Source organism: Natator depressus, chromosome 7, assembly GCF_965152275.1.
Source record: "Natator depressus isolate rNatDep1 chromosome 7, rNatDep2.hap1, whole genome shotgun sequence".
NCBI lineage: Eukaryota > Metazoa > Chordata > Testudines > Cheloniidae > Natator > Natator depressus.
Genome location: NC_134240.1, coordinates 92664538 through 92688940, shown reverse-complemented (window position 1 = coordinate 92688940; position 24403 = coordinate 92664538). Strand labels below are relative to the sequence as shown.

Genomic DNA, 24403 nt, shown 5'->3' with positions numbered 1-24403 from the left:
ATGTTGCTGGCGGGGATCAGCGCGTTGTCCTGGCTCGAAGCTGCGCTCACCGCCGTGCTGGCCCTGGGGCTGCTCCTCACCGTGGCCCGGCACTTGTGGACTCTCAGGTGGACTCTGAGCAGGGACCGGGGCAGCGCTCTGCCCCTCCCCAAAGGCTCCATGGGGTGGCCATTCTTCGGGGAGACCCTGCACTGGCTAGTCCAGGTAAAATATGGACGCGAGCACGTGTCCCCCTGCGGCGGGGGCTGCGGGCAGTCTCCGGGCTGCTAGGCCAGGTGACTGCTGGGAGCGGGCGGGAGGTGGCTCACCACCCCCTCCCTTCCGACCCCAAGCCCCTAGGATCAGGCTGCTCCTGGGACGCCCAGAACTAACTAAAACGTGAGGGAGGGATTTAAATGCGTTTCATTCCTGAGCCACGTGGGCCCCGGAGCTGGGCTCCCCCCGCCCTGCAGGCTTCGCGGCGGAGGTCGCCAGGCTCCGCGCAGCGAGCTCCCCTCCTGCTCCCGAGGAGCCGCGGACCTGTATGGGGCGAGGGGGCTCCGCAGCCAGCAACGCTGAGCGCGGCCGGGTCTGTCCCCGGGGTCGGGCTGGCGGGATCCGAGCCTTGCCCGGCGCCCCTCGGACCCGCGCCAGCTAGCGCGCGGCCCCGGTGGTGGCTCCCCGCTTGACCTGCCGGCTGATTGCAGGGCTCCAGCTTCCACAGCTCCCGCCGGGAGAAGTACGGCCACGTGTTCAAGACCCACCTGCTGGGCAAGCCCGTCATCCGAGTGACCGGGGCGGAGAACGTCCGCAAGATCCTGCTGGGGGAGCACAGCCTGGTCAGCACCCAGTGGCCCCAGAGCACCCAGATCATCCTGGGCTCCAACACCCTGCTCAACTCCACCGGCGAGCTGCACCGGCACAGGAGGAAGGTGCGCTCCGCAGCGACCCTGCGCTCGGGTGGGGAGGCGGCCAGGGCAAGGACCGGCGCAGAGCTGCTGACACGCGCGTGCCCGGGGGATTTTGACCTGGGAGGGTGGCGTTTGGAGCCGTGTGTAAAACTCCTCTGTCGTTGCGGGGGGTGGGGGGCAGGCAGCGAGGGGCTGTGTGAGAGGGGCGGAGGCCTAGGGTCCAGGGAAGGCGGTTGTAATTCACCCCTCTGCAGCCTGCGAAGCCGACGTTGCCTCGTGGCCAGGCTCTTGTCACTGAGCCGGCAGCTCGGTCCAGCAGGAAGCCAATTGGCGGCGGCTGCCAAGTGGGTAGCCCCAGTTCCCCTGGCTGTGCAGCTGCAGGTCGGAGACAGTGCCAGCAGCACCACCAGCCTTAACTCTCTTCCCTCCCCTCTCCCTAGATCCTGGCTCGAGTCTTCAGCCGCGCTGCCCTGGAGAGCTACCTCCCTGGGATCCAGAAGGTCGTGAGCTGGGAGCTGCGGGGCTGGTGCAGGGAGCCTGGCTCCATCGCGGTTTATTCCTCCGCTAAAACTTTGACTTTCCGCGTTGCAGCTCGGGTTCTGCTGGGCCTCAGCCTGGAAGAAAAGCAGTTTAAGGACCTGGCCAAAACTTTTGAGCAGCTGGTGGAGAACCTGTTCTCCTTGCCCCTGAACATACCGTTCAGTGGGCTGCGCAAGGTACTGTTGCCGGGTTACATGCCTGACTCGCTCCGCTTTGCTTCCCTCTGCTCTGTCTTTTTGCAACCTACCGAATATAGGCTGCATTGCTTTAAAAAAATAAAAGTCCAGCGCCAAAGTAGCCAACAAAGCCAAGGCTGGTCTCCAGGAAGTTAAAGAGAACTGTAAATAACAGAGCCATGAAAGTCCACCACTCATTCTTACCCTGCCCCATAAGGGTCCATGCATGTGTTCTAGCTTTCGTAATGAAAGGTGGATCGCTATTGCCATTTTAAAATACAGTGAATCGCCTTCTCCCCGTCCTCCCGTCCCCTCAGGAATTCCCTCTTTGGATATCTTACCCCTGACATGTCCCTGAGTGGGTAACGAGTCACGTTTAAACAGGTTTCATTGCTGTATTAGTTGCAGTGATCAGTTAGATTTTGCCCCATTTCTTTTGCACTGGTTTCTTATAGTATCGGATTGTTCTCTTATTACAGACTATTCTCTAATTACTCCTCCTCCTAGCCATTTCTTTTTGTTTGTTTGTTTTTCTATATATTTACTTCCAGCACCTCTCTGTGTTGTTGGCTTCAATTTATTCTTATATAATGTTTGATTGCTAAGCATGTTACATCTAGAGTTTTCCCTGGAGTAAATTTCAGTTCTGTGATGCAATATTCTCAGCAGGATAGTGATCTGTCCAATTCCTTTCCACAAATTATTGGCTTTGCTATTATCATGGTACATCGGGAGCACACGAGTTCTCCGCACCTGTGTGCTGGTTCAGAGAATGCCACTTCCTTTGGCTGAGATAGTCCTTGCTAACATCTATTTATTACCTGAATAGTGTATAGTCTGTTGACTTGTTTGTGCTGTAGTTCTGTGGGTTATGAGGTGGGAGAGGGCTAGAAAGGACCGAAGGGACCATTGTGACCTTCTACTCTGACCTCTTGTATAGCACAGGACATAAAACTTCCCCCCAAATAATACCCTGAGCAGATCTTTTAGAAAAACATCCTATCTTGATTTAAAAGTGTTCAGTGACAGAAAATCCACCAGAACCCTTGGTAAATTGTTTCAAGGGCTAATCACTCTCACCATTAAAAATATAGGCCTTATTTCCCTCGTGAATGTGTCTAGCTTCAGCTTCCATTGGATTGTGTTATATACCTTTCTCTGAAGAGCCCATTATTAAATATTTGTTCCCCATGTAGGAGCTTACAAGCAGTAATCAGTTCACCCCTTCACCTTCTCTTTGTTAAGCTAAATAGATAGAGTTTCTTGAGCCTATCACTATAGGGAGCTTCATCTGTAGATTTGATTACATTGGATGATTTCTTGGGTGTGTGCATTACACACAATTTTTTGTGTGTAATTTCCTAGGAGTTTGAAAACAAATGGAAAAAACAGAACTTCTGTCATGTGGCATCATATTGACATTCAGATGGGTCATCAACAGGGTGGGAACCTTTAGATCTACCCAACAGACCTCTGCCACATGAGCTAACAGAATAACTGATCATTCTCTATGTAGACTAGCACTAGAGGAGCAGGAGACACTCACTTTGCCAGTGGGTTTCAGAGATATTTGCTGACAGCAAAGGAATGGTGAGATTCAGGAATCTTGGGTTCCAATTTTAGGTACTGGAGGGGAGTGTGTCTAGTGGGCACAGACTCCTCTGCCTCTTCCCTCCTCCCCCACCCCACAAGCTTTATCCTTTCTACCCTGTCCCCTTCTACTCCCAATATCCCCTCCATTCCCAACCTCCTTGCCCAGCCAGGCCCAGTTCACCCAGGCCCTGTGGCTCCTTATCCCCAGTGTACTTGGCCAACTCCCAGCCAGTCCCAATTCCCCTGGCTCCTGGTCCAGTCTTCTCTCCCTGCCCAGGCTCTTTGTCCCAGTCTGTTTGTTCAGCCAATCCCAGTTTTCCCCCAGCACACTGATTCCTTCTCAGATCTGTCTTTCCTTTCCTCATGTCCTTCCCCACATTCCATTGGTTCCCATTTTCCTTGTCCAGCTAGTCACAGTCTCCTCTGAGGTCACATTAGATCTAATGGTTCCTTCTGGCCTTAAAACCTATGAACCATCCACCCCGCATCCCATCCAGCTCCCAGTCCATCTTACCCCACCCAGCTGCGAGTCCTAGTCTCTTTGTCCAATTAGTCCCAGTCTCCCACATCTCAACACCTAGTCCCAGTTTATCCTCTCCTCTCTTCCCTTCGGGACAGCCTTCAGTCTCAGTCCTGTGTTTTCTCTTCAAAGCCTCCTTCTAATCTACTCCCCATCTGGCTTTTGTCCCCTCTGCGTTCAAATCAGGCTGCTTCCCCTTATATGCTATCTTGATGCCTGCAGGGGGGACAGGGCATGAAGAGCATAGGAAAGATAGTTCTTGTGCTTTCAGTTCCAGTGCCTGACTCTGGCATGGCCTGCAGCAGCCCAGAGTTACAATTTCAGTTGAAGTCATCTCAGCTCCCTGCAGCCCCAAGCTGGAGCATGCCCAGAGCAGATGGAATTTCCAGAGTTTTTAACTGTCAAGATCTAGCAAGAGTCAAAGGCTTATAACTTGTCCAAATGTGGGTGAATTTTCACAGGGATGGCTCATTCCTGACATAAAGGGCACGCCCTGACAAATTTCTCATCCCTGCACCAAATCCCTGTGGGAGCTAGAGACTCTTCAAGATTGCCATAATCTTTTAACATAGGTAAAACAACATATTTTTCACTAGTGTCATTCATGGAAAAGGCTGAACCATTTGGGCCAAAAATTGCTAAAATACTTCAGCCTGATGCAGACACCTGACATGGAAAAAATTTCATCCCAACAGTTTAAGTTTGGCAAAGCTATATGCATATAAACAGGGTCTTGTAATGGGAAGAGTAGAGCAACCTTGGCTATAATACTTTGGTCTAATTTTGGTTGTTCTGTTTACTGTGCAGGTGCTGGGTGGTGTTGGTGGCCTGGGACCATATCATTATGGAGTCATAGTGTTTAATGCCAGAAGGGACCACCAGCTCATCTAGTCTGACCTCCTGTATATGACTCTATTATAATATAATCCTAGCAAATCTGTGCATGGATTTCTTTCAGGTTAGATTATCCTGCCTCTGGTCTTCTGCAGTAGGGTGATCTCTAGTAGGATGAGGCCCACACGAGACAGGCTTCTTGTTACAGAACCACACACCTTGCATTCCAAATGCACTTCCATTTCATATAGTGACAGCTTCGGAGCTGACTCTTCCATATCCTATTAGATGTTTGGTTGCATGGAGGGTTACTTTAATGGAAATGCAGCCTTCTGACAGATACATTTACACACAACCAATTGGGTGTGATTATCACATATTTAGCTAGTATACTTATCTGGAATAGCGAACCCCTTTGTCACTGCCTTTGAAAAGCCCCTGAAAGTTTCTGGAGGCCAACATTAGACTGGGGTAGGCTTGTCAAGTCATCCTCTCTTATCCAGGTACCAGAGAGCCTCTTTTGGACATAGCAGAAGCTGAGTTTGTTCATGGGAGTCATCAAGAGGTCACTGTGGCATCAGCCCTCTAACTTCACTGCTTCCCTTTCCCCGCCCCCAAAGTGTTCCTTGGGCAGTACTACCCTTTACAGGGTGTGTTGGAACAGCACAGGGAGAAATTAGCCAATTCCCAACAGTCTATCTGCCCAGTACCAAGTAGTTCCAATAAAGACAAACCCAGACCTGAAGAAAAGCTCTGTGTGGCTCTGAAGCTGGACTCTCTCACCAACAAAAATTGGTCCAATAAAAGATATTACCTCACCCACTTTGTGTCTCTAGCATAGACAAATGAATTTGTCCTTCCTAGTCTTTTAATTGCGAGGTGTCAGATTGAAGCACCACTCAGAGCACAAAAGGAGAGTGGATTTGAGCTATTGGTATTAGAATAAGAGGGATAGGATTCTTGGGGTCCTTGAGTGCTATTCATCCTGGGTAGGGTCTTTTTCTGGGTTTTTTCTTACAGTGCTTCACTATGGCTGGGTTGGACAGTCTCTGAACAACCATGTCTGACTCTTCGCAGGGGATCAAAGCCCGGAATATGTTACATGAGTACATGGAGAAAGCCATAATGGAAAAACTACAAAGAAAAAACTCGGAAGGTCATGGTGATGCTCTGGATTTCTTAATAAACAGTGCCAAGGAGCATGGCAAAGAATTCACCATGCAGGAGCTGAAGGTAAAGAGAATCTCCTTTGCTGTTTTGTTTCTAACTGTCTTTAAAGCAGTTTGCTTGGGGGGCACCTGATATCTGCTGGCCTCCGCCTTTGTTTTACCCACTCTGGGAGAATCCATCACAAACAATAACAAAGCTTGTAGTTAACCGTCTTCCTCACCTTAAGTGCCCCTGGGCACTAAACATCGCTTGTCCACCGCGATGAAATAAGGGTCTGGGAAAAAAAACCCCAAACCCCATAGAAATGCAAGGATGTTGAAAGAGGGATTGGACACCCAACACTTAAGGTAGATGTTGAGCAGAGAAAGGTGAGCTTTGTAGCATCTCACCAGTTCCCAAGCCTCAGCAGACAGCAGGTGAGGCGGACACTTAGGAAGAGTGTGCCAGCCCTACAGACATCCTTTTCATGGTTAAATTGCTTTGCATTTGAACTGAGTTAATATTTTAAAAGTAAATAAATGCCTCTTTTGCCCTCCTACCTTATCCTCTTGGCTTTTCTTCCAGGCATCTGCCTGGTTTTACTAGAATACCGCTAGGTTTGTGCAGCTCCGATGGGGCTCCTTGCGTATCCATGTATTCTCAATACACTTAAAAATATTGTCTTTGATATGATAGACCCGATTGTGCAGTCCTCACAGACTTCCATGCCTATTGCAGCGGGGCCTATGGATCATGCCACTGTGTTCCAGGGGCAGTAAACATAGAAATCTTTGAAACAATATGTCAGAATGACTCCTGAGATGGAATGATGGACTCTGGGTCATTCCCTAGGACCAGCTGGTTAATTATATTACTCAGAATGTGGATCTGCTCTATGGAATAGTGAACATGAGACAGCACCATGATTTAAGTCAAATCCTATCGTTCTTACTCAGGCAAAGCTCCCAATTGAAAGAAAGAATTGAGAAAGTATTTGTCTTTAGTATTGAGTCAGTGCCTACCACCAGGCTATTCTGGGTGTGACTGTTGGTATCATATATAAAAATCGGAACTAGTGTTTATGCAGTTCGGGGATAATTTTGAGCGTGTGCAGTAGCTGATTGAAGTATATTTATAATTTTGAGTTTTAAGATATCATATGGAGATATCAATCCAAAATCAGGACTTACTGTAAAACCTATTTTTCTCTTCTCCGGCTGAGAATCAGCTTCTATCCTTATTGCCCTGGGCTTCCAAAAAACAGGCATGTTTGGCTGCCATATTGGCAGAACTGCCAAAATATTGACCGCCTTCCAAGTCACCTTCTTTTCCAAGCATATGTGAAGCCAGTTTCAGGGTATAAGATACTATTAACTTGTATGGTAAAAACTATGCTGCTTAGCTTCCTCCGGGATGAAATCGTGGCTCAGTTGATTCCAAACTCCTATGAACTCCCGCGGGGTCAGGATTTCACCCCAGATCTTTATCTCCTAGGAGCAGGTGACCTGTTTTCCTAAAGGTTCTGAATCTTTGCTTCTGAAAATCTGGAATTGTGTGGACAGAATTGCATTGTCTCCACATGGAAACTCATCCCTGTTTGTTGGCATCCCTCCTAATAGCGGTAAAAGTCCTTATGCATTTCCTGGGATTCTTAGGCGTTTAGTGTAGGCAGCAAAATGGACAGCGACAGAACACCCCGCTGCATCAGTTTAGCTTATGCTACAAAACAACAACATCATGGCACATTAAGTCCCAGAGACCTTACACCACAGGCCCATTCCAACAATCCTGCGTCGGCAGGAGAAGGAACCATTAGGGGGTCTTTTCCTCTCCAGTCTTCCCCATTCCTGGCATCTTCTCACTTGAGCGCGTCACAAAAAGAGCACCGTTTGGCTCTGAGCCAGGGGGCAGGATTCTTTGTGGGGAGGCAGCGTGGCCGAGTAGATAAACCACTGGACTGGTATCCAGGAGATGTGGGTTCTGTGACTTCCCATTCACCTCTCTGTGGTTCACTTTCCCGGCATTTAAAATGGGACAATGCTCTCCTGATGAAGAGGTTTGGTTGGTTTATTTGTTTGTTGTTCAAAGCCTATCCTATGTGGAACTCCATGAAGGGAAATCCAATCTGCAAACAGGGAACTACAAACTACTTTTCTCCTGAGTAAAAGAGGGTGTTTGCCACGGGTTGTGTAGCGCAGCAGTTGTACATTGTATAACTAGTTTACTAGGAGAATAATCTATTTTAGAGATTAATTAAAGTGACCAAATAAATTCGATCTCGATGTTTAAGAAAAGCTAAACTATTGGACAAAAAGAAAGCGCTAATTTGTAAATAATGCTCAACAATATTCTCCAGGAGCAGCTAGCTGTGATTAGAAGAGGTATATGTGACATTAGTCAAAAGAGGTGAATATAACTATATTTGTGAAATTAAACATGGGTATCTGTAATGTAATATTTGCCAGATTATACCCAGGCATCCCTAATGCATATTATTCAAAAAATAATTATATGAGCAATTGGAGAGCCCCCACGGATAAAGCCAAAGCTAAGAGGCTGGTGTAGCTCATCCCAGTCTAGATAACAGTGATGGGCAGGGAGTCAGCGTGGGTTAGTATATTGATATGCACTTCTGTTGGCGGTGCAGTTAGAAACTTCCTACATCAGATGCATTTAAAGAAACTTTCCTGTGGATTATAAAATAATCTGTGGTTACTGTCTAATGTGGCAGCGCCTTTTACTAAAATAAAATGACGGCGGAATATGAATCTAGTGGAATGATCTGACTAGGTAAAAAATCTTAGGTGCTTTACAGCACTGGATACGCATCTCTGAGAGTGTACGCTAATTTCCTGACTCGCTTTGTGTTTAAATACTTTTCAAAGAGCACTTGCCACCCCCGCGAGATGCTGGGAATTGTACTCGGGGAATGAATGCAGCATGTGCTTTACAAAACCAGGACTTGCAACAACCCAGGTTAAAAAGCCCACCGTTTTATCGAAAGCACCAGAAAAAGCCGAAAGCCACGGAAAGGGGAAAGAGCACATCCTTTATCATAGCAGCGTAGGGTATAGCACGGTGGCAGGGATTGGGCCTTTTGCTTTCTGAGAATGCACTAAAGTAGATTAAACTATAAACCATTGCGTTAAAGTCACAACAAAGGTGAGACTGAAGTTTGAAGGAAAACAGGATACTCCTGAGGCTGTTTCCATAATGAACCAGACTGAATAAGAGGCGAGGTGAGGTCTACAAAACGCCCAATTGGGTTGGCTCTAAAAGAATAAATAAAATACTTTGTCGATGAATAAAATATCTTAGCGCCAGGACGTTCTTTCCAGCCGCATTCATTCGCTGCGAACTGCTTTATTTTCATCCTTTGTGCGGTGACACAATGTTCAGTTCAATATGAGCATTGTAGAGACTAACACAGAGGGGAACTCAGCATCCCCCCGGTGCAGCAGTGACTGCGCGGAGCTTCCCCTGTGGAACTTCGCAGTGGGCGAACCCGGACACTGCGGTCACGAGCACAAACGCCGTAGTACTGCGAAGGTTCTGTTATCGGGGATGCCCAGTTCCTGCTCATGTCTACGGGAGCCATGTGCACACAAGGGCGGGGGGGAAGCAGCCCCCGTTCTGTTACATGTTATACATCCTGGAGAGCCAGCACACCGACAGATCCCCCTGTTTTGCGATAGACTTCAATGGGGCCAGGATTTCACAGCTGTGTTTTGGATTCACCCCTTCCCTTCTTATAGGCTTTCACCTGGAGAGGGGGCTGTTGGTCCTGGAGACATTCCCACCCTTAGGTCACCACCTACTGCCCTCTTTTTGCCTCCAGATCATCACCGGCAGTCTCTGGCAATCCCAAGTTCCTGATACACGGTATGCAGGTGTGTTGTAACTGCAAAGCTTGTCTCTCTCCTGGGCAGAAGTTGGTCCAATAAAAGATATTACCTCACCCAACTCGTCTCTTTTCCCTTTACCTTAGCAGCTATTAGGGAGGCTTAACTGGGTGTATATTCTGTGCATAACTGTGTGTATTCTACACAACATCAGGGAGGTGTGATGCTCAGCCTTGTGAATACACAGCAACAGCAGTCCCTTGAGTGTGCATTAGAGAGCCAGAACTAGGACAGACATAGTTACAGAAAGGCAAAATAGTTATTGTCAAATATTTCGGTCATAGTTTTGAATGCTGGCTTCATAGTCATAGTTCACATCCTAAACCTGCACTTTTTCCTTTGATTTCTGTATGGGCGGGAAAGAGAAAGGGGAGCTAAGAAACTTCCAGTATTTAACCTTCCATGACTTAGCTAGGGCCTGGCTGGTTTCCTGTAATATTTTAAGGGAGGTCCTTAGAAGGCCCTGATTGTACGGTTGTGAGGATCCATGCCTGATGGATGTTTTGCCTACTGTCGGCGCAGATACTCCGCTTTGATTGTCTGGGATCATTCTGTGGCTTGGCTTTGTGCAGAGTTACCCGAGCCACACTGTGACAAACTTGTCTGTAAAGCATCGTATGGACAATTGGGTCAGTTGTTTCCCTTTGCAACACACCTCAGTTTTTGCTTCTAGGAAGCAATTGGATCCTTTGGCTTGTTTTTCACGCAACACTAAATAGCATAAGAAGGAGGCATGCGGGGGACAGTGTCTGGAGTTCTTCCGTGGTTGTCCCATTACTTGTTATACAGGGCTTGGTTCTGCCAGATGCTGAACACGGTGAGGCAATCCAGCAAAGCCCTTAACTTGACACACACGAGTAGGAGAATTCCCTTAATGTTTAGCTCAGCACCTTGCAAAATCCAACCCAGACGATTTAGTTCAAGTGGCGGCACATCTATGCACAGTGTGGCTGTATGGGAGAAAGGTTGATAGCCTCAGGGGATTTTGAACCCATCGAAGATCATTGACAGGATTTTAGATCTTCCACTATTGTCATCGAGCAATAAGAAAGTTTGTTAATCTACAGACTCTGACATGCCCTTGCCTTTGGGGCAAGCGAAGAATCCGGGATTTGCCAAACATCTGCGTCTAGGTAACTCTCTATTTGCTACAGATCTGCAGAGGTTCACATACATACATTATGATGACACAGCAAGTTTCTTATTACTTTTACTCACTGTTGGCCTGAGTCCAGTTCTATTCATGTACATGATGTCTTCACATTGACTTCAGGGGGCATTTGAACAAACGTTACCTGTTTTAGATGGTAGCATCGGAACCTAGGACTCCCGGACCAATATCCACCACTACCACTGTAGAAGACATGCCATTCGGGAGATTATTTTTCTCAGAAAGTGGAAGAATCTGTACATATCAAATGTAGTGTCTGGCAGACGGAGACCCCGGTGTGCATCTGAGGACAAATCTCTACGGCTAAGTGTGAGGATAACCTTTGCTCACAAAATTCTCAGCCAGGTTCTTACTCCTCTTCTTTCTCTTTTTACTGATAATGGTTGCAGGTTCGTAGGGAGTAGTGGAATAAACAATCCATTACATTAGTGGTAGACGTGCAGTATAATGCTCAGTTAGCAAAGGAACGCAAGTCCTGTAAAGTTAAAGAGATTTTAGTTTCTAAACACTCAAATGATGGAAATGAAGACAGGCCACGTGGGGCTAGACAGCTGTGCTCATAGGGAACAGGTGGGAGTATGATTTGAAGATTAAAACACACATGCATTTAAAACTGTCACATTTGATTATCTCGCAGGAGTCAGCGATTGAGCTGATATTTGCTGCTTTCTTCACCACTGCTAGTGCCAGCACGTCTCTGATCCTTTTGCTACTGAAACACCCCTCGGCGATAGAAAAAATAAGACAGGAACTGGTGTCCCATGAATTGCATAGGCAGGGTCATTGCCTTTCGCCTGCAGTCTCCCAAAAGAACCGCCCATGTATTGAATCCTGTCAAGGTACACCGATGGTCCTGGAGAAAGAAAGGAAGGACAGTGACTCTCAGCAGCGTCTCCGCTCCACTCCAGAAGGGACGCCGAAGAATCAAAGTCAGCAACTTGATCTAAAGGCAGGAGGAGAGGCCGGGGGTGGTTTTATCCGGCGGCCTCCTCTCCTTAAGGAGCCCACGTTAACCAGAATGACACCAGAAGCAATTAGTTTGAATACAAAAGATCATTATTCAAACCCCAGGCAAGAAGAAGCCGGCCAGCCGGCCAGCAGGTTCGAGGTGCCCACAGGGCCAGTGATTCCAGGGGCAGAGTGTCATTGTCAGCCTGAGATGAACTTGGATAAGTTGAGCCGTCTGCGCTACTTGGACGGTGTGATTAAGGAGGTCCTTCGTGTGCTGCCGCCCGTTTCTGGAGGCTACAGAACTGCCCTGCAGACCTTTGAGCTGGATGTAAGTTATCTGTGTTCTGCAATTGTTTAAAGACTAGGGTGTGGCTTTGAGCCAAGCAGCTTTAGTTCATTTATTATGTGTATCTGCGTGTCTTATCAGACAGTTTTACACCATTTTCTTCTTCCTCTCTAGTGACCTCTGGGTATTTCAAAGGGCTGATTTCCTAATAATGGCAGCTGTGCGACTATTAACACTTGTCTGTAGAACGAGTTTATCTTTGGTGTGAAACACTTGTTAAGATGTAAGATATGACATTTTGCCAACTGCAGGTACACCTGAGTGAATGCAAAATAAATTTACACCGAATCTGTTTTTTGCATTGTAACATTATAGAAAGCAGCACAGAATACAGGGGAATGTTGCACACAGCTAACTGGCCACTTAAAACGGAAAATGGAAAACATAAAAGCATCTAGAGATCAAATCCTTGGTTATTTATTTGTAAAGTAATTTATTTATATAGGGCCCCAAAATGTATTGGGCTTCCCTGAAAATCAAATGATACTGAGTTTACTAAATCAGCAACTACCGAAATGTGACAATATCACAGCGTGAATACAAGAAATGACAAGGAAACAGAGCAGTATAGAACCGCACAATCGCACGGCAGGCCCAGTTCTACAAGTAATAGGACAGCAAGTCTTGCTCAGGCACCGTAGCCCCAGTGAACACAACAGGAGTGGGACTGCTTGTCTGAGTAAGAGCTGAAGGAACAGGCCCTGGATCCAGCTGGCGTCATCACACGAGCCCTGTTTGTGTCCTTTGGACCACTGGCCCGAGCGAGGCGAGCAGGATTCTGGTCTCCCAGTGCCCTTCCCGCTCCAGCAGGGTTTTGCACGGAGGAAGAGCAATAAGTTAGTTCCATTAACCCCGGTGTCCTGCAGGGGCGTTTATCCGAAGCTGCCGCATTAGAAAGGGTGGTTAGTTTAGCATCCAGGGCCCCCAGAGGGAGGCACCCCGGCCCCGATCGAGTTAAACATCCCACCCAACACCCCAGCATCTCCGTCCTTCCTGGAGAAAGCCAGAGCTGGTTTCTAGCGGAGGTCCGTGGAAACTGGGTCCGGGGCTCTGGGCAGGGCGGCGTGTCGCCCTCTGGCGGCCGAAGGGAACGGATCGCTGGTGATGGGGAGTCACAGATCGGGCACGTTTCTGAGACGGGTCCCAGGGCCCCAATCCTTAGCAGCAGCAGCACAGCCTCTGGGGCAAAAAATGGGGATTGGCCCTGCTCTGAGCAGGGGGTTGGACTAGATGACCTGCTGAGGTCCCTTCCAGCCCTGGTATTCTGTGATTCTATGATTCTCCCTCGAGCAGCTCAGCAAGGCCAGGGGCCCCCAGCGCCGGTGCCAGCTGCCCCTTAGCTGATGGTCCTCTCCCGCCTCCCCTGCAGGGCTACCAGATCCCCAAGGGCTGGAGCGTGATGTACAGCATCCGAGACACCCACGAGACCGCGGCCGTGTACCAGAGCCCCCCCGAGAGCTTCGACCCGGACCGGTTTGGCTCGGCCCGGCAGGAGGACGACAAGGGGGCAGGACGCTTCCATTACATCCCCTTTGGTGGTGGGGTCAGGAGCTGCATCGGCCAGGAGCTGGCCAAGGCCATCCTCAAGCTGCTGGCCATCGAGCTGGTCCGCACGGCCCGCTGGGAGCTGGCCACCCCCAGCTTCCCCGAGATGCAGACTGTGCCCATTGTGCATCCCGTGGACGGGCTGCAGCTCTTCTTCCACCCCCTGCAGCCCGGCGGCGCCAGCACCCGCCGCCAGGGGTCCCGGGAAGCTTGAGCCGTCGCCCAGGCCTCCGGCGCTGGGGCGGGCTGCGGGCAGGGCGAAGAGGGGAAGCCGCCGCAGAGGGGGACAAGCACCAGGATTTGTACCGACCGGACACAGAAAGCGCCACGTGAGCCCCTGGGCCCGTTTCCTTTTCGCAGCGGGGCTGGGATCCAGCTGCTGAGAGGGGGCCTAGACCACCCATCCCCTCCTTCTCGGTGCCCTGCTGCTGCCCACCACGGCAACAGGAGAGGGGCTCCGGATGCAGGAGCAACTCCGGTGAGATCTCCCTTTCGTCACACTAGAAAGGCTTGGTTTGTGCCATCCTCACTGCACCCCCCGGTGGGGAAAATCAGGGCCCAGCTGCACTGAGGATTCAAAACCACAGGGAAAGAGTCCACGATCCAAGTATGCAGTTTCCTTAAACTTCAAAGGTGTTGGCTGGGGGAGAGAAACCAACTGTTCTAGATTTTAAAACAGAATCCCCCAGGACATAGATTTGTCTGCTACCTCTCACCTGACTCTTGAAAGTTTAGGGGAACGCCCTATCCACTGAACATCCTTCCAAGCCACGCTGTTGTCCTGGTCAGCCCTCCTGGCCCCTTCCTTCTGACTGGATAGAGAAAAATGCAGAAGGGAGAGAGAAATAACTGTCTTTAGCACATTTTCATTACAGAGCATGGCTAGAGATGGCCTGGAATTTCCTGTTCCACATGCAGAAGAATTATGCCCAATGGGATACATGGATACATGTAAGTGGGGAGTGGGGTTCTTCACGTTGGGCCATAGCCTTTTAGAAATTTCCATGGATATTTAAAAAGAGAAAAATCTAAGGAGTCGCTGCAATCTGACAGGTCCAAACTTGTCAGATACATCCCAATTATCTGTAACTTTCTGATAACTCTCTAACTTCCGATAGATTGATGTAAAGAGTTTGTATTTCATCTCACTCCTGCACTTTCCATTAGAGTCTATATGATAAACATGCATTCTGGTTCATCAGATGGTACCGTATATTAATATTGTACATTAACACTGTATTATAGTAAGGACTGTGCTGCTGTTATTAAGGATCCATCATTAAATCCCATGGTCAAAGTAAATGTGCCTTAGACTAGAGTTTAGTTGCAGGTTGAAACCTGCATGAGAGAATCAGATTTCAACAGGGAAGTGATCTTTTTAAAATAAACATTTAAAGAGTCGGGACATTTAACTGTTTGATTCTGACTGAAAAGTTCCTGATTTTAAAGATCAAAAACCATTTCTTGCGCATACACTCTGGTACCTCTTCCAGAATAATGATTTCAATATTTATAGTGAGAGTCACATTATAATAACTATCAGAGCAGCATTAAGCAACAAGACCATTTGTCATGCAGCATATGGTGTACAATGGCTTAAAAATGGATTCAGGTGGAGTTAAGGTTGGGGGCTGACTGGCCTATTAGAGGGTCTCTGAATACTGTCTGCCTTGCCATTTCCTACTCTTCAATTCCGGGATTTTTCTTTTTCCGCTTGTAAAAGAATTTCTCACAAATGTTTTATAATGTGATGCCTACCTTTCATGTCCATGAATGGAAATGGCAGTTCCATTGGAGCATGGAGAGGAGAGTTCAGGATAATACTAAGTATGATTTGTATAGATGAGTGAATACATTATTTCATTTTCACTGAGGGCATGATGGCAGCGCCCTGTCAATGGACAGCCTTTGCTGGGCTTTGACTCAGGCACATAGTACATACTGTCTGTCTAAAAGGTGAGGGGAAGCAAGGAAATGGAAACATCTGATAATTAATTTTCATACATTTTAATGGAAAATATGGATACTCCTTCTCTAGGTCAAGCTCTTGTGTAATATTAAAATGTATCCGATATCTGAGAGGTCGAACAGAACACCTACATCCCCAAACCTGTTATCCGTAGGATGAAGTTGCCCTTTGTGAAGGCTGACACACTGGTTCCTAGGATACTTTCTCCAATGACACTTCTGCCCTAAACAAACTTTCTTGTCCTTCCGCAATCTCCCAAAATGAGAAAAGTCAAAATATTTGAGTCCCCCTTGCTTTAAATGGTGACCCACTGCCTGAAAGCAACCGGCATGATTTATTATTCTGTAAGCCAGAGCGTTAGCAGCCACCGCCCAGATAATTTACCTGGATCAGTATTTCTAATTAAACATCAGAAAGTCGAGTAACATAATTTCACTCCATGCAACATCTCAGCTACCTAGAGCAGAAACATGGCTACCAAATGTGACAGGTCAAATCTGGAAAAGGTTGTACTGAAAGTCGGAGTTAAGTGCTGTTGGCGGGTTGACCCTTTAGTGAACCAGAAGCCTCTGCCCTCCTGACCTTGTCTTTAAGGTGAATCTTTGTGGTGAACGGAGGGGAAATCAGTAGGCGGTGGATACAAGTGTCAATGACTAACTTTAATTAGCACAACCACTGAACTGATCCATCCAAACGCTACTGACGCTATTGTGATCCTCGAAAAAAAAGTAGGCGAACCGTGGATCCACCTCCAGTTCCGTTTTATTTCGGGGGGGACCTGGCCGCTCACCTAGGCACTAATCGGCTGGGGAGCCGACTGGCAAATGCAGCTCTGCAGCCTCCTCCTCCAGCTTGGATGAGAAGTAATCGTCGATGCTTCAGGACCACGCTAAATAATTACCCCGAGCAGTCACACTGTAACCGCGTTGTTGAATAACGTAATGTGAATCTAGTAAAAAAAGACTTGAAACTGACGTTATTTTTCAAATAAACATGAGCATTTGCAAGTGAAGTGTAGCAATTATTACTTGTAATCAAAGTTTGTTCCTATGAGGCTGTTAATTTCTTGTCCCCCTTCCAAGATGTCTTTAATTATCCCTTTCACTCTTTACCATTTGATTCTTTCGGACTGACGACTGTAGAATAGATGGCTGTGGCGATAATAAAGGTTTCCTGTGGTAATTATCGGTGCTCAGGCCACCGTATCTCGTTATTTGATGGACAGTGAACTTGGCGAAGTTGCTCGCAGAGTTCATTCAGATGTCACGGTCCGTGTTGTAGGTCACAAGCAGGTCAGAGTATGGGAATGGGAAAGAACCCCGAGGTCATGTCACTGCTCCCAGGGCAATTCACTGAGGATACGGAGACACCAGAAAATGATCATCCCTATTAGGCAGAGAACTGTCCTGCCAGCTTTGGAGGGCTCAGAAGCCGCCAACTTAACCAACCACTGGTTGGTTTATATAGGTCAGAGGAAGGGTGGGGGGAATCGGAACAAAGTGAGCATTTTAAACACAAAATAAGGAAATTAAATTTAGGCTGAAATCATATAATGTACAAATATATATCACATCTGGGCACAGCAAACAACCCGCATACACATATTTATATGATATGCAGGCATGTGTATAATATTCACCCTATGCTTCAACCCTTTACCGATAAATGATTTTTAAGCATACCTATGTAGGAACTAGGACTTCACCTACGTTTCAATTAAACTCTAAACTTTAAAAGCCCTTCGCCCTCCCGGGCTGACGCTGCACCATTTAGAAATACCCTATGCTTAAAAACGCAAATTTAAGTGTCGTGTCCCAGAACTAGAAACCAGTCAAAAGAATGTGCACGCGGCACAGAAATATTGTCGTTCAACAACTACATTGCCAGGCACTGTCAAAGCAACCAGGCTACTAAATGCGAAGCAGAAATACCCCCCGAGCCATGCCTTCCAGCAAACATAAAAGGGGATACATTAGACATTAGGGGATAACATTTAGATTCTGTTAAAAAAAATCGCTCTCGAATGTTTCTTGTGGTTGGGCAGGGAATCAGAAAGTGAAATTGACTAGACAAAAATGAAACTGAAGCGTTTACTTGTACCGTCCAAGTTGAGTGAAACAGGGTAAATAAATATATAAACAACAGTGACGGCTCTTTTGATGCTGAAACTTCTTTCTCTTTTAATATACTACAGTGCTATTGATATTAGATGCAAGGACATTTTCTAGATACAAATGTTACTTTGAACCTCGGGGTGCCCCTTTAAACGTTTCCCAGCGTAGTCACTCATTTACAAAAGAAATTGTGAGGGTCATTTCAGCCAAGTAGTGAGCAACAAACACGGGGAGAAAAAGTGCTGTAATTTGAAGGTTATCGAGGATCTTGTTTGTATTCATTTGCCGTATTTCTACGAAACGGTGCCTAAGCTAGATACAAATGTAAGACTTTATGATAAGTGCTTGTCATACTTCTACTACTTACTGCGGCATTTATTGTTATAACGGTAACCGCGAGTCAGTGATTTCTGGACAGGTGTTATATAAAGGGTCCCCGGCGCTACCTGGTTTCCGAGCACCACCAACACCTACTGATTGTAAAGCTACCGATTGCAGTCAGACGGGTGTAAGCATACATTTCAGAGATGATGCACATGACAGAGCAGGAAGAGCGATGGGTGTTTTGGGAAACCTATAGCGCTGGCTGCTCTTTTGGCGAACAACCAGAAAGTACCTGCGTCCTACGTCTCTGGCTGCACAGAAGGGAAATTCAGCTTTGCTCCAAAATATTTTTGTAAGGTTTCGCTAAGGTATAACGCCAGGATCTCCAGACGAACTGGAGAGTCACTCCAGCCCTGATCATATTTACTTTTGCAGCGACCTCTTATAAATCTACAGCCGTGAGTGGGAGGAGCAAAGGGTCCGTGGCAGCCACCGCCTGTGAACCTCCTTTCCCAGCAAGCAGTCGGCTCTGCAGAGCGGTGATAAAAAGTGGCTCCGCATCAGAACATTTCCCAGCATTTGTGAAGCACTCCTGCCTCCTAGATGCTCTATTGGTGAACGTCAGACCCTGGGCAATTCCCTGCACGGTTTTTGGGAGCACACAGCCAGGGCGAAGTCCTGCTTTCCAGGCACGCGTAGCTATCTCCCAGCCTCTGTGCCGGGAGATTTGGCCCCCCTCTAAATTAAACCGCTGCTGGGAAGTGTGCCGAACTCCTCTGCCTTCTCCCCATAACGCTATGGCGGCCTGCGGGTTATCTGCCTCCCACCTATGTTCAGACAGGTGCTGGCTACTGCTTCGCTTGTTAAACAGGCAAACCCGTCACCCCAGGTTGAAAAAGGTCCACACATTGCGGTAAGGACCAGCTCTGCCCCAGGGCCCAGGATGAGCAGCCCAGGAAACCTCACGCCTAGGTGCCGGGCTGCGGGTGCTGTGATCTATGATTTAAGCGCCTATAAAAGCCTGTGGGTGGCAATAGGCAGGGTGTTTACTTTTGGATATAACCTTGCCTTCCCTCGCTGACCTGCGTTTGAACCTGCCATTAGCGCTGCATCATAAGTTTTCAGAATTTACTCCGGCCTGGTGCGGATTCCTCTCAGGACCCTGACCGTAAATACAAGCGGGGCCTTTGAGGTGAACTGCAGGCCACGCGCGGATCTGAGAGGACAAGGGGAAGCGGCGGCTGTTCGTGATCCAGTGACATAATTATGTTTTTATCCCATAACCCCAAAGCTGGGATCCGACCGACTCAGCGCTGTGCAGCTGGAGTCCTGGGAACTCACTCCTACCCAGGGATACCCCGGAGGAGATGTTCAAAGCGCTCAGCCCCCGGCTCAGCCCGCCCCGCTAGTGCTGTCCAGGGTCTGCGCCACTTGCTCCCGGGGCTGCAGCCCGCTGTGCTAACGAGCAAGAGCCCGAACCCGGAACCAGGCGAAGTCCAATGAACTACGCACCGTATGCAACTGCTCGGCTCTTCAGCATTTAGCTGGGGCTCAGGTCTTTAAAAAAAAAAAATCAACCCACCGCTGAACTGTAAAGTGCAGTAGGAGAGATTAAAAAATAAGATCGGTTGTGGGTATGGTCGTTATCAAACCATGCCCAGAGGCAAAACATAAACACGGTATGTGCTTTCCCGTGTAACTGGACATAAGGACAAAGTAAGTGAGGCATTTCTATAATCTGCGTCAATACATTCTTACTCCGTTTAATCAGTGATAAATAAAGGTAAAAGGGATGCCGTTAATTAGCTGGTCTTCCTTGAGCTTGACGAGTCGAACTGGCAGCTGTTTGCAATTCGGCCCCCATTCCATCCTTTAATGATTATTCAATGAGCTACAGAGCAGCGCCCTCAAGGAGCTGAGCTCCGAGGCCCCCTCTCCCGCGAGCCCTATTGTCCGGGTGAAATTAGCACCTTTTCAAAGTCAGCTCTGTGGCTCGTCTGTAGCTCCTGGAGGAGGGAGACCTGGAGAAGCCACCGCGCAAAACAAACAGTTAAAGATTTCGGGGGGAGGAGCCAGGCCACAATCCGTAATTAAAGATGAACTTTGGGTGAACTAATTTATCTGACCAAGGTAGAGTGGGCAGCAACCTGGGGAGGGCTATAAAAAGGGGCCCACGGCGGGGCTCGGCCTGTGCGCAGCTTTGCTCTGCGGAGACAGGTAGGGGCTTCAGGCGCCGCTCGCGAGCCATGGGCTTCTCCACCTTGCTGGCCAGCACGCTGTGCACCTTCCTGCTGCCCCTGCTGCTCTTCCTGGCTGCGGTGAAGCTGTGGGCTCTGTACTGCGTGAGCGGCCGGGAGTCCGGCTGCAGCCTGCCGCTGCCCCCGGGCACCATGGGGCTCCCCTTCTTCGGGGAGACGCTGCAACTGGTGCTGCAGGTAAGGCCCACGAGCTCTCCCTGCCCTCGCCCGGCTTCGGGAAGGGGCAGCCCCTCGGGGGATAGCCAGGGGCGACTCGGGGACCCGGCTCCGCCTTCTGCCCTGAGCTCCAGGTAGCCGGGGCGGGGCAGGGCAGCGCTAGCAGGGAGGCGGGCGGGCGGCTGGCCGGGAGCCCCGCTATCACGGCCCTTCTCTCCCTCCAGCGGCGGAAGTTTCTCCAGATGAAGCGTCGGAAATACGGATTTATCTACAAGACCCACCTCTTCGGGCGCCCCACCGTGCGGGTGATGGGGGCCGAGAACGTGCGGCACATCCTGCTCGGGGAGCATCGGCTGGTGTCGGTGCAGTGGCCGGCCTCGGTGCGCACCATCCTGGGGTCGGGCTGCCTCTCCAACCTGCACGACGGGCAGCACAAGCACCGCAAAAAGGTACCGCGAGCCACCCCAGGGCCAGGCGGCAGTTCCCCGGCTCGCATCTGGCCGGGGCCGCCTCCTGTGCGCTCTCAAAGCTCCGGGAGTGGCGCCCTCCTTTGTGCGGCTGGGGCGGGTGTGCGCTCCCCTGGCCAGCCGGGCTGAGCTCCGGCCCCGGCGCGCTCTCCCCCTGGGGCGGTGCCGCGGTGGCCTGAGCCTTCTCCTTCTCCCCCAGGTGATCATGAAGGCTTTCTCCCGGGAGGCCCTGCAGCACTACGTCCCCGGCATCCAGGAGGAGGTGAGCGCCTGCCTGGCGCGCTGGCTGCGCAGCGGTGGTTCCTGCCTTCTGGTTTACCCCGAAGTGAAGCGCCTCATGTTCCGCATCGCCATGAGGATCCTGCTGGGCTTCGAGCCGCGTCACGACCAGGACAGCGAGCAGCAGCTGGTGGAGGCCTTCGAGGAGATGATCCGCAACCTCTTCTCCCTGCCCATCGATGTGCCCTTCAGCGGGCTCTACCGGGTAAAGCTCCTGCCCGCGATCGGGGCTAGCCCTGGGGTGGGGGGGTCCCAGGCACCTCCGGGGGGCGATGCCGCGGGGGGCAGCTCTGGCTCAAGCGCTGGCACTAAGTGCCCGGCGATGGCAGCTGGAATTGGGGCAGGGTTGGGAGCGTGCGCCCAGGGGGTTGGCACTGCGTGGGTGAGGGGCGTGTGGGGACGGCCTGGCAGCGGGATGACCCGCAGCCCTTCGGCTCCCTTCTCCGCCCCCAGGGCCTGCGGGCGCGGAACTTCATCCACGCCAAGATTGAGGAGAACATCCGGGCGAAGATGGCCCGTAAGCAGCCAGCGGGCGGCTGTAAGGACGCGCTGCAGCTGCTGATGGAGCACACGCAGGAGAACGGGGAGCCGCTGAACCTGCAGGTGAGACGCCCGCCCGCGGGGACCGCTGCATAGCCCCAGCCAAGGGCTTCCTTTAAACTCCCTGGCATCGCTCTTGTTGATGTAAGGGGAGCAGGATCGGGCCCTAAGTGTACACCCCCCCCCCGCAGTGCGGTCTCCGGGAGAAGGAAGATCAGGGTGGCAAGTCCTCGTCTCAGCCAGGGGAACCGCTTCAGGGCCAGGATTTCTGACGATGGCGACCCATGAGTGGTGTCCCCATTTCCCCCTCCCCTCTTTTCCCCCCGAGTTGAGGAAGTTGCTCCAGTCCCCAACCGCCTCGGATCCTGGGCTCCCAGGGCACATCCTACTCGCACAGCGATCGAAATCCCCCTTGGTGCTTTTCGAAACCTCTCTTGTGCTCGGGCCGTTTAAACGGCCCAACACGACGTGTGGCAAGCCAGGACAATCCTTTCCGTAAGCCATCCATTCTCCCGGACAAGGAGTATCGGCTCATCTTCTCTCCCCTCTCCCCGTGTCTTTCTGTGGCTTTATATTCAAACGCAGCCTGTCGATGTGGAGCCTAGGAATATCGCTAATCCCTGGTGGCGTTTAAATACGGAATTTCCCCTCTGCTTTACTGGAGATGCAGTTTTAGAAGGGCATTTGTGAAGGGGAGGAGAAGGCGATGAGGTTGGCGCTGCAGTGTGGTCTCAAGTACTTTAAAACAATAGCGTGCGTGTGTGTGATTTTTATTATTTTCTTTAAAAAATAACCCAGACATCCTGCTCTTTGTCTCAGGAGCTAAAAGAATCGGCAACAGAACTTCTGTTTGGAGGGCATGAAACCACGGCCAGTGCTGCCACATCTCTAATCACCTTCTTAGGGCTTCACCGGGCTGTTCTGCAAAAAGTGAGAAAGGAGCTACAAATGAAGGTGGGTGTCTTCTCTGTAGAAGTTGAAATTCCTCTGTATTCAGTTCACTGTTTGTTCCTCCTTCATGACAAGGGAGTGTATGAACTCTAACAGACTGTAGAATAAAGCTCTTAATTAAGCAAAGCTAATGCCCCCTTAAAACAACTTAACCAGGAAGAGCTGAATATTCCATTTGAAAAAATGAGATTTGCAATGATTCAAGCTTGTTTGGGGAGCTTTCTCTTGTACTACCTGGGAGCTTGATGACTATTTGTACCCCATTAGTGATGGCAATGCAGTGTCCAGCTACCACAAACTGTAGCCTGGCTCTTATGTGCATAGCCTTATGTTAACCATGTTCTTTTTTTAGGGTTTATTGTGCAGCATGAACCAAGACAAACAACTGGATATAGAAGTCTTGGAACAGCTGAAGTACACAGGCTGTGTAATCAAAGAGACCCTCAGGCTGAGTCCACCAGTTCCTGGAGGATTTCGAGTTGCACTCAAGACTTTTGAGTTAAATGTAAGCTGGGCTACTTGGGCTCTGCTTCTATTAAATCCCTTTTGAAGGCTGTAATTTTTTTCTCCTTAGTAATTATTTGAAAATAAGTCAAACTGACAATTTATACAGGGATTTTGATTTCTCTCTAAAATCTTGGCATCCATCTGCCTCTGAGCTGAAGTCTTCACATATTGGAATTTCCTACTTTTTTTTTTTTAACAGGGTTACCAGATTCCTAAAGGCTGGAACATTATCTACAGTATCTGTGATACACATGATGTTGCAGACCTCTTCACCAACAAGGATGAATTTGACCCTGATCGCTTCATGTCTCCCTCTCCAGAAGATTCCTCCAGGTTCAGTTTCATCCCTTTTGGAGGAGGCTTGAGAAGCTGTGTGGGCAAAGAGTTTGCAAAAATCCTTCTCAAAATATTTACTGTGGAGTTGGCTCGGAATTGTGACTGGCAGCTGTTAAATGGACCCCCTACAATGAAAACTGGCCCCATAGTCTATCCAGTGGACAACCTGCCTACCAAATTCATAGGTTTCAATGGCCAAATCTGAGGTCAAAGGTTACTTCTGGATGAAATTCTATAGCATTTAAAGTACACATAGCTTTTTATAGAAACCTAAACCCAATATTAAATATTTAACTTGTACATGTATAATAGTTATTTATGTCTTTTTTTAAAAAATATTTTAAAAATCTACTAAATATTCTAAGTTTGATTGATATGTTCAAGCACTACAATTATGGGTCAGTGTGGTCCATAATTAATAACTTATTTCCATGGAAACAAAATGTTTCCCTCTTATTTAAGAATCTTGTTGAAAGCTTGTCAATTTTTTTAGCATTTTGAAGGAATTTGACAGTGTATGCATTCAGAGACACTTCAACTTTTAACAAGCATATGAAACCATGGGACCTAACTGCACATCCGTGACCAAAATACACACGTGGCTTATATTTAAGCAAGGAGAATGTTTTCAGATACTAGGTTTTGTGTTCAAAGTTTATGGATTATTATGATTTAAAATAAAGTTTATTTTTTTGAAGATGTTTTGCTCCAAATATCTCTAGCATGTTGGTTATTTTCTTCATATACTAACTTAGCTGCTCGGGGTGGCATAAAGAAACCTAAACCAAGAATTCAAATTCTTGTTTTTTCCTAACCTTATAAATTGGAGGGGTTGTCTTGCATTTTAGCCTCCATTCTTTCTGCACTCACAACTCCTGAGAAGAT

At 48.8% G+C, this 24403-nt stretch overlaps 2 protein-coding genes across 3 annotated transcripts; both read left to right on the top strand.

Annotated features, from left to right (window-relative positions):
* Window positions 1-14635, top strand: CYP26C1 (cytochrome P450 family 26 subfamily C member 1). Of its 2 annotated transcripts, XM_074960001.1 has the most exons (7): window positions 1-204; window positions 687-911; window positions 1331-1606; window positions 5631-5786; window positions 11413-11554; window positions 11915-12054; window positions 13442-14635. In XM_074960001.1, exons 1-7 carry the CDS (start codon window positions 1-3, stop codon window positions 13829-13831), a joined length of 1533 nt encoding a protein of 510 aa, XP_074816102.1. In that variant the 3' UTR covers window positions 13832-14635. The 2 variants fall into 2 exon arrangements, with proteins under 2 accessions (XP_074816102.1, XP_074816101.1); XM_074960000.1 differs by having other exon boundaries at window positions 11413-12054.
* Window positions 14636-20249: 5614 nt separating this feature from the next.
* Window positions 20250-24131, top strand: CYP26A1 (cytochrome P450 family 26 subfamily A member 1). Its single transcript, XM_074959998.1, has 7 exons — window positions 20250-20459; window positions 20663-20887; window positions 21105-21389; window positions 21638-21787; window positions 22544-22678; window positions 23028-23180; window positions 23382-24131. Exons 1-7 carry the CDS (start codon window positions 20271-20273, stop codon window positions 23721-23723), a joined length of 1479 nt encoding a protein of 492 aa, XP_074816099.1. The 5' UTR covers window positions 20250-20270; the 3' UTR covers window positions 23724-24131.
* The last annotated feature ends 272 nt before the right edge of the window (window positions 24132-24403 follow it).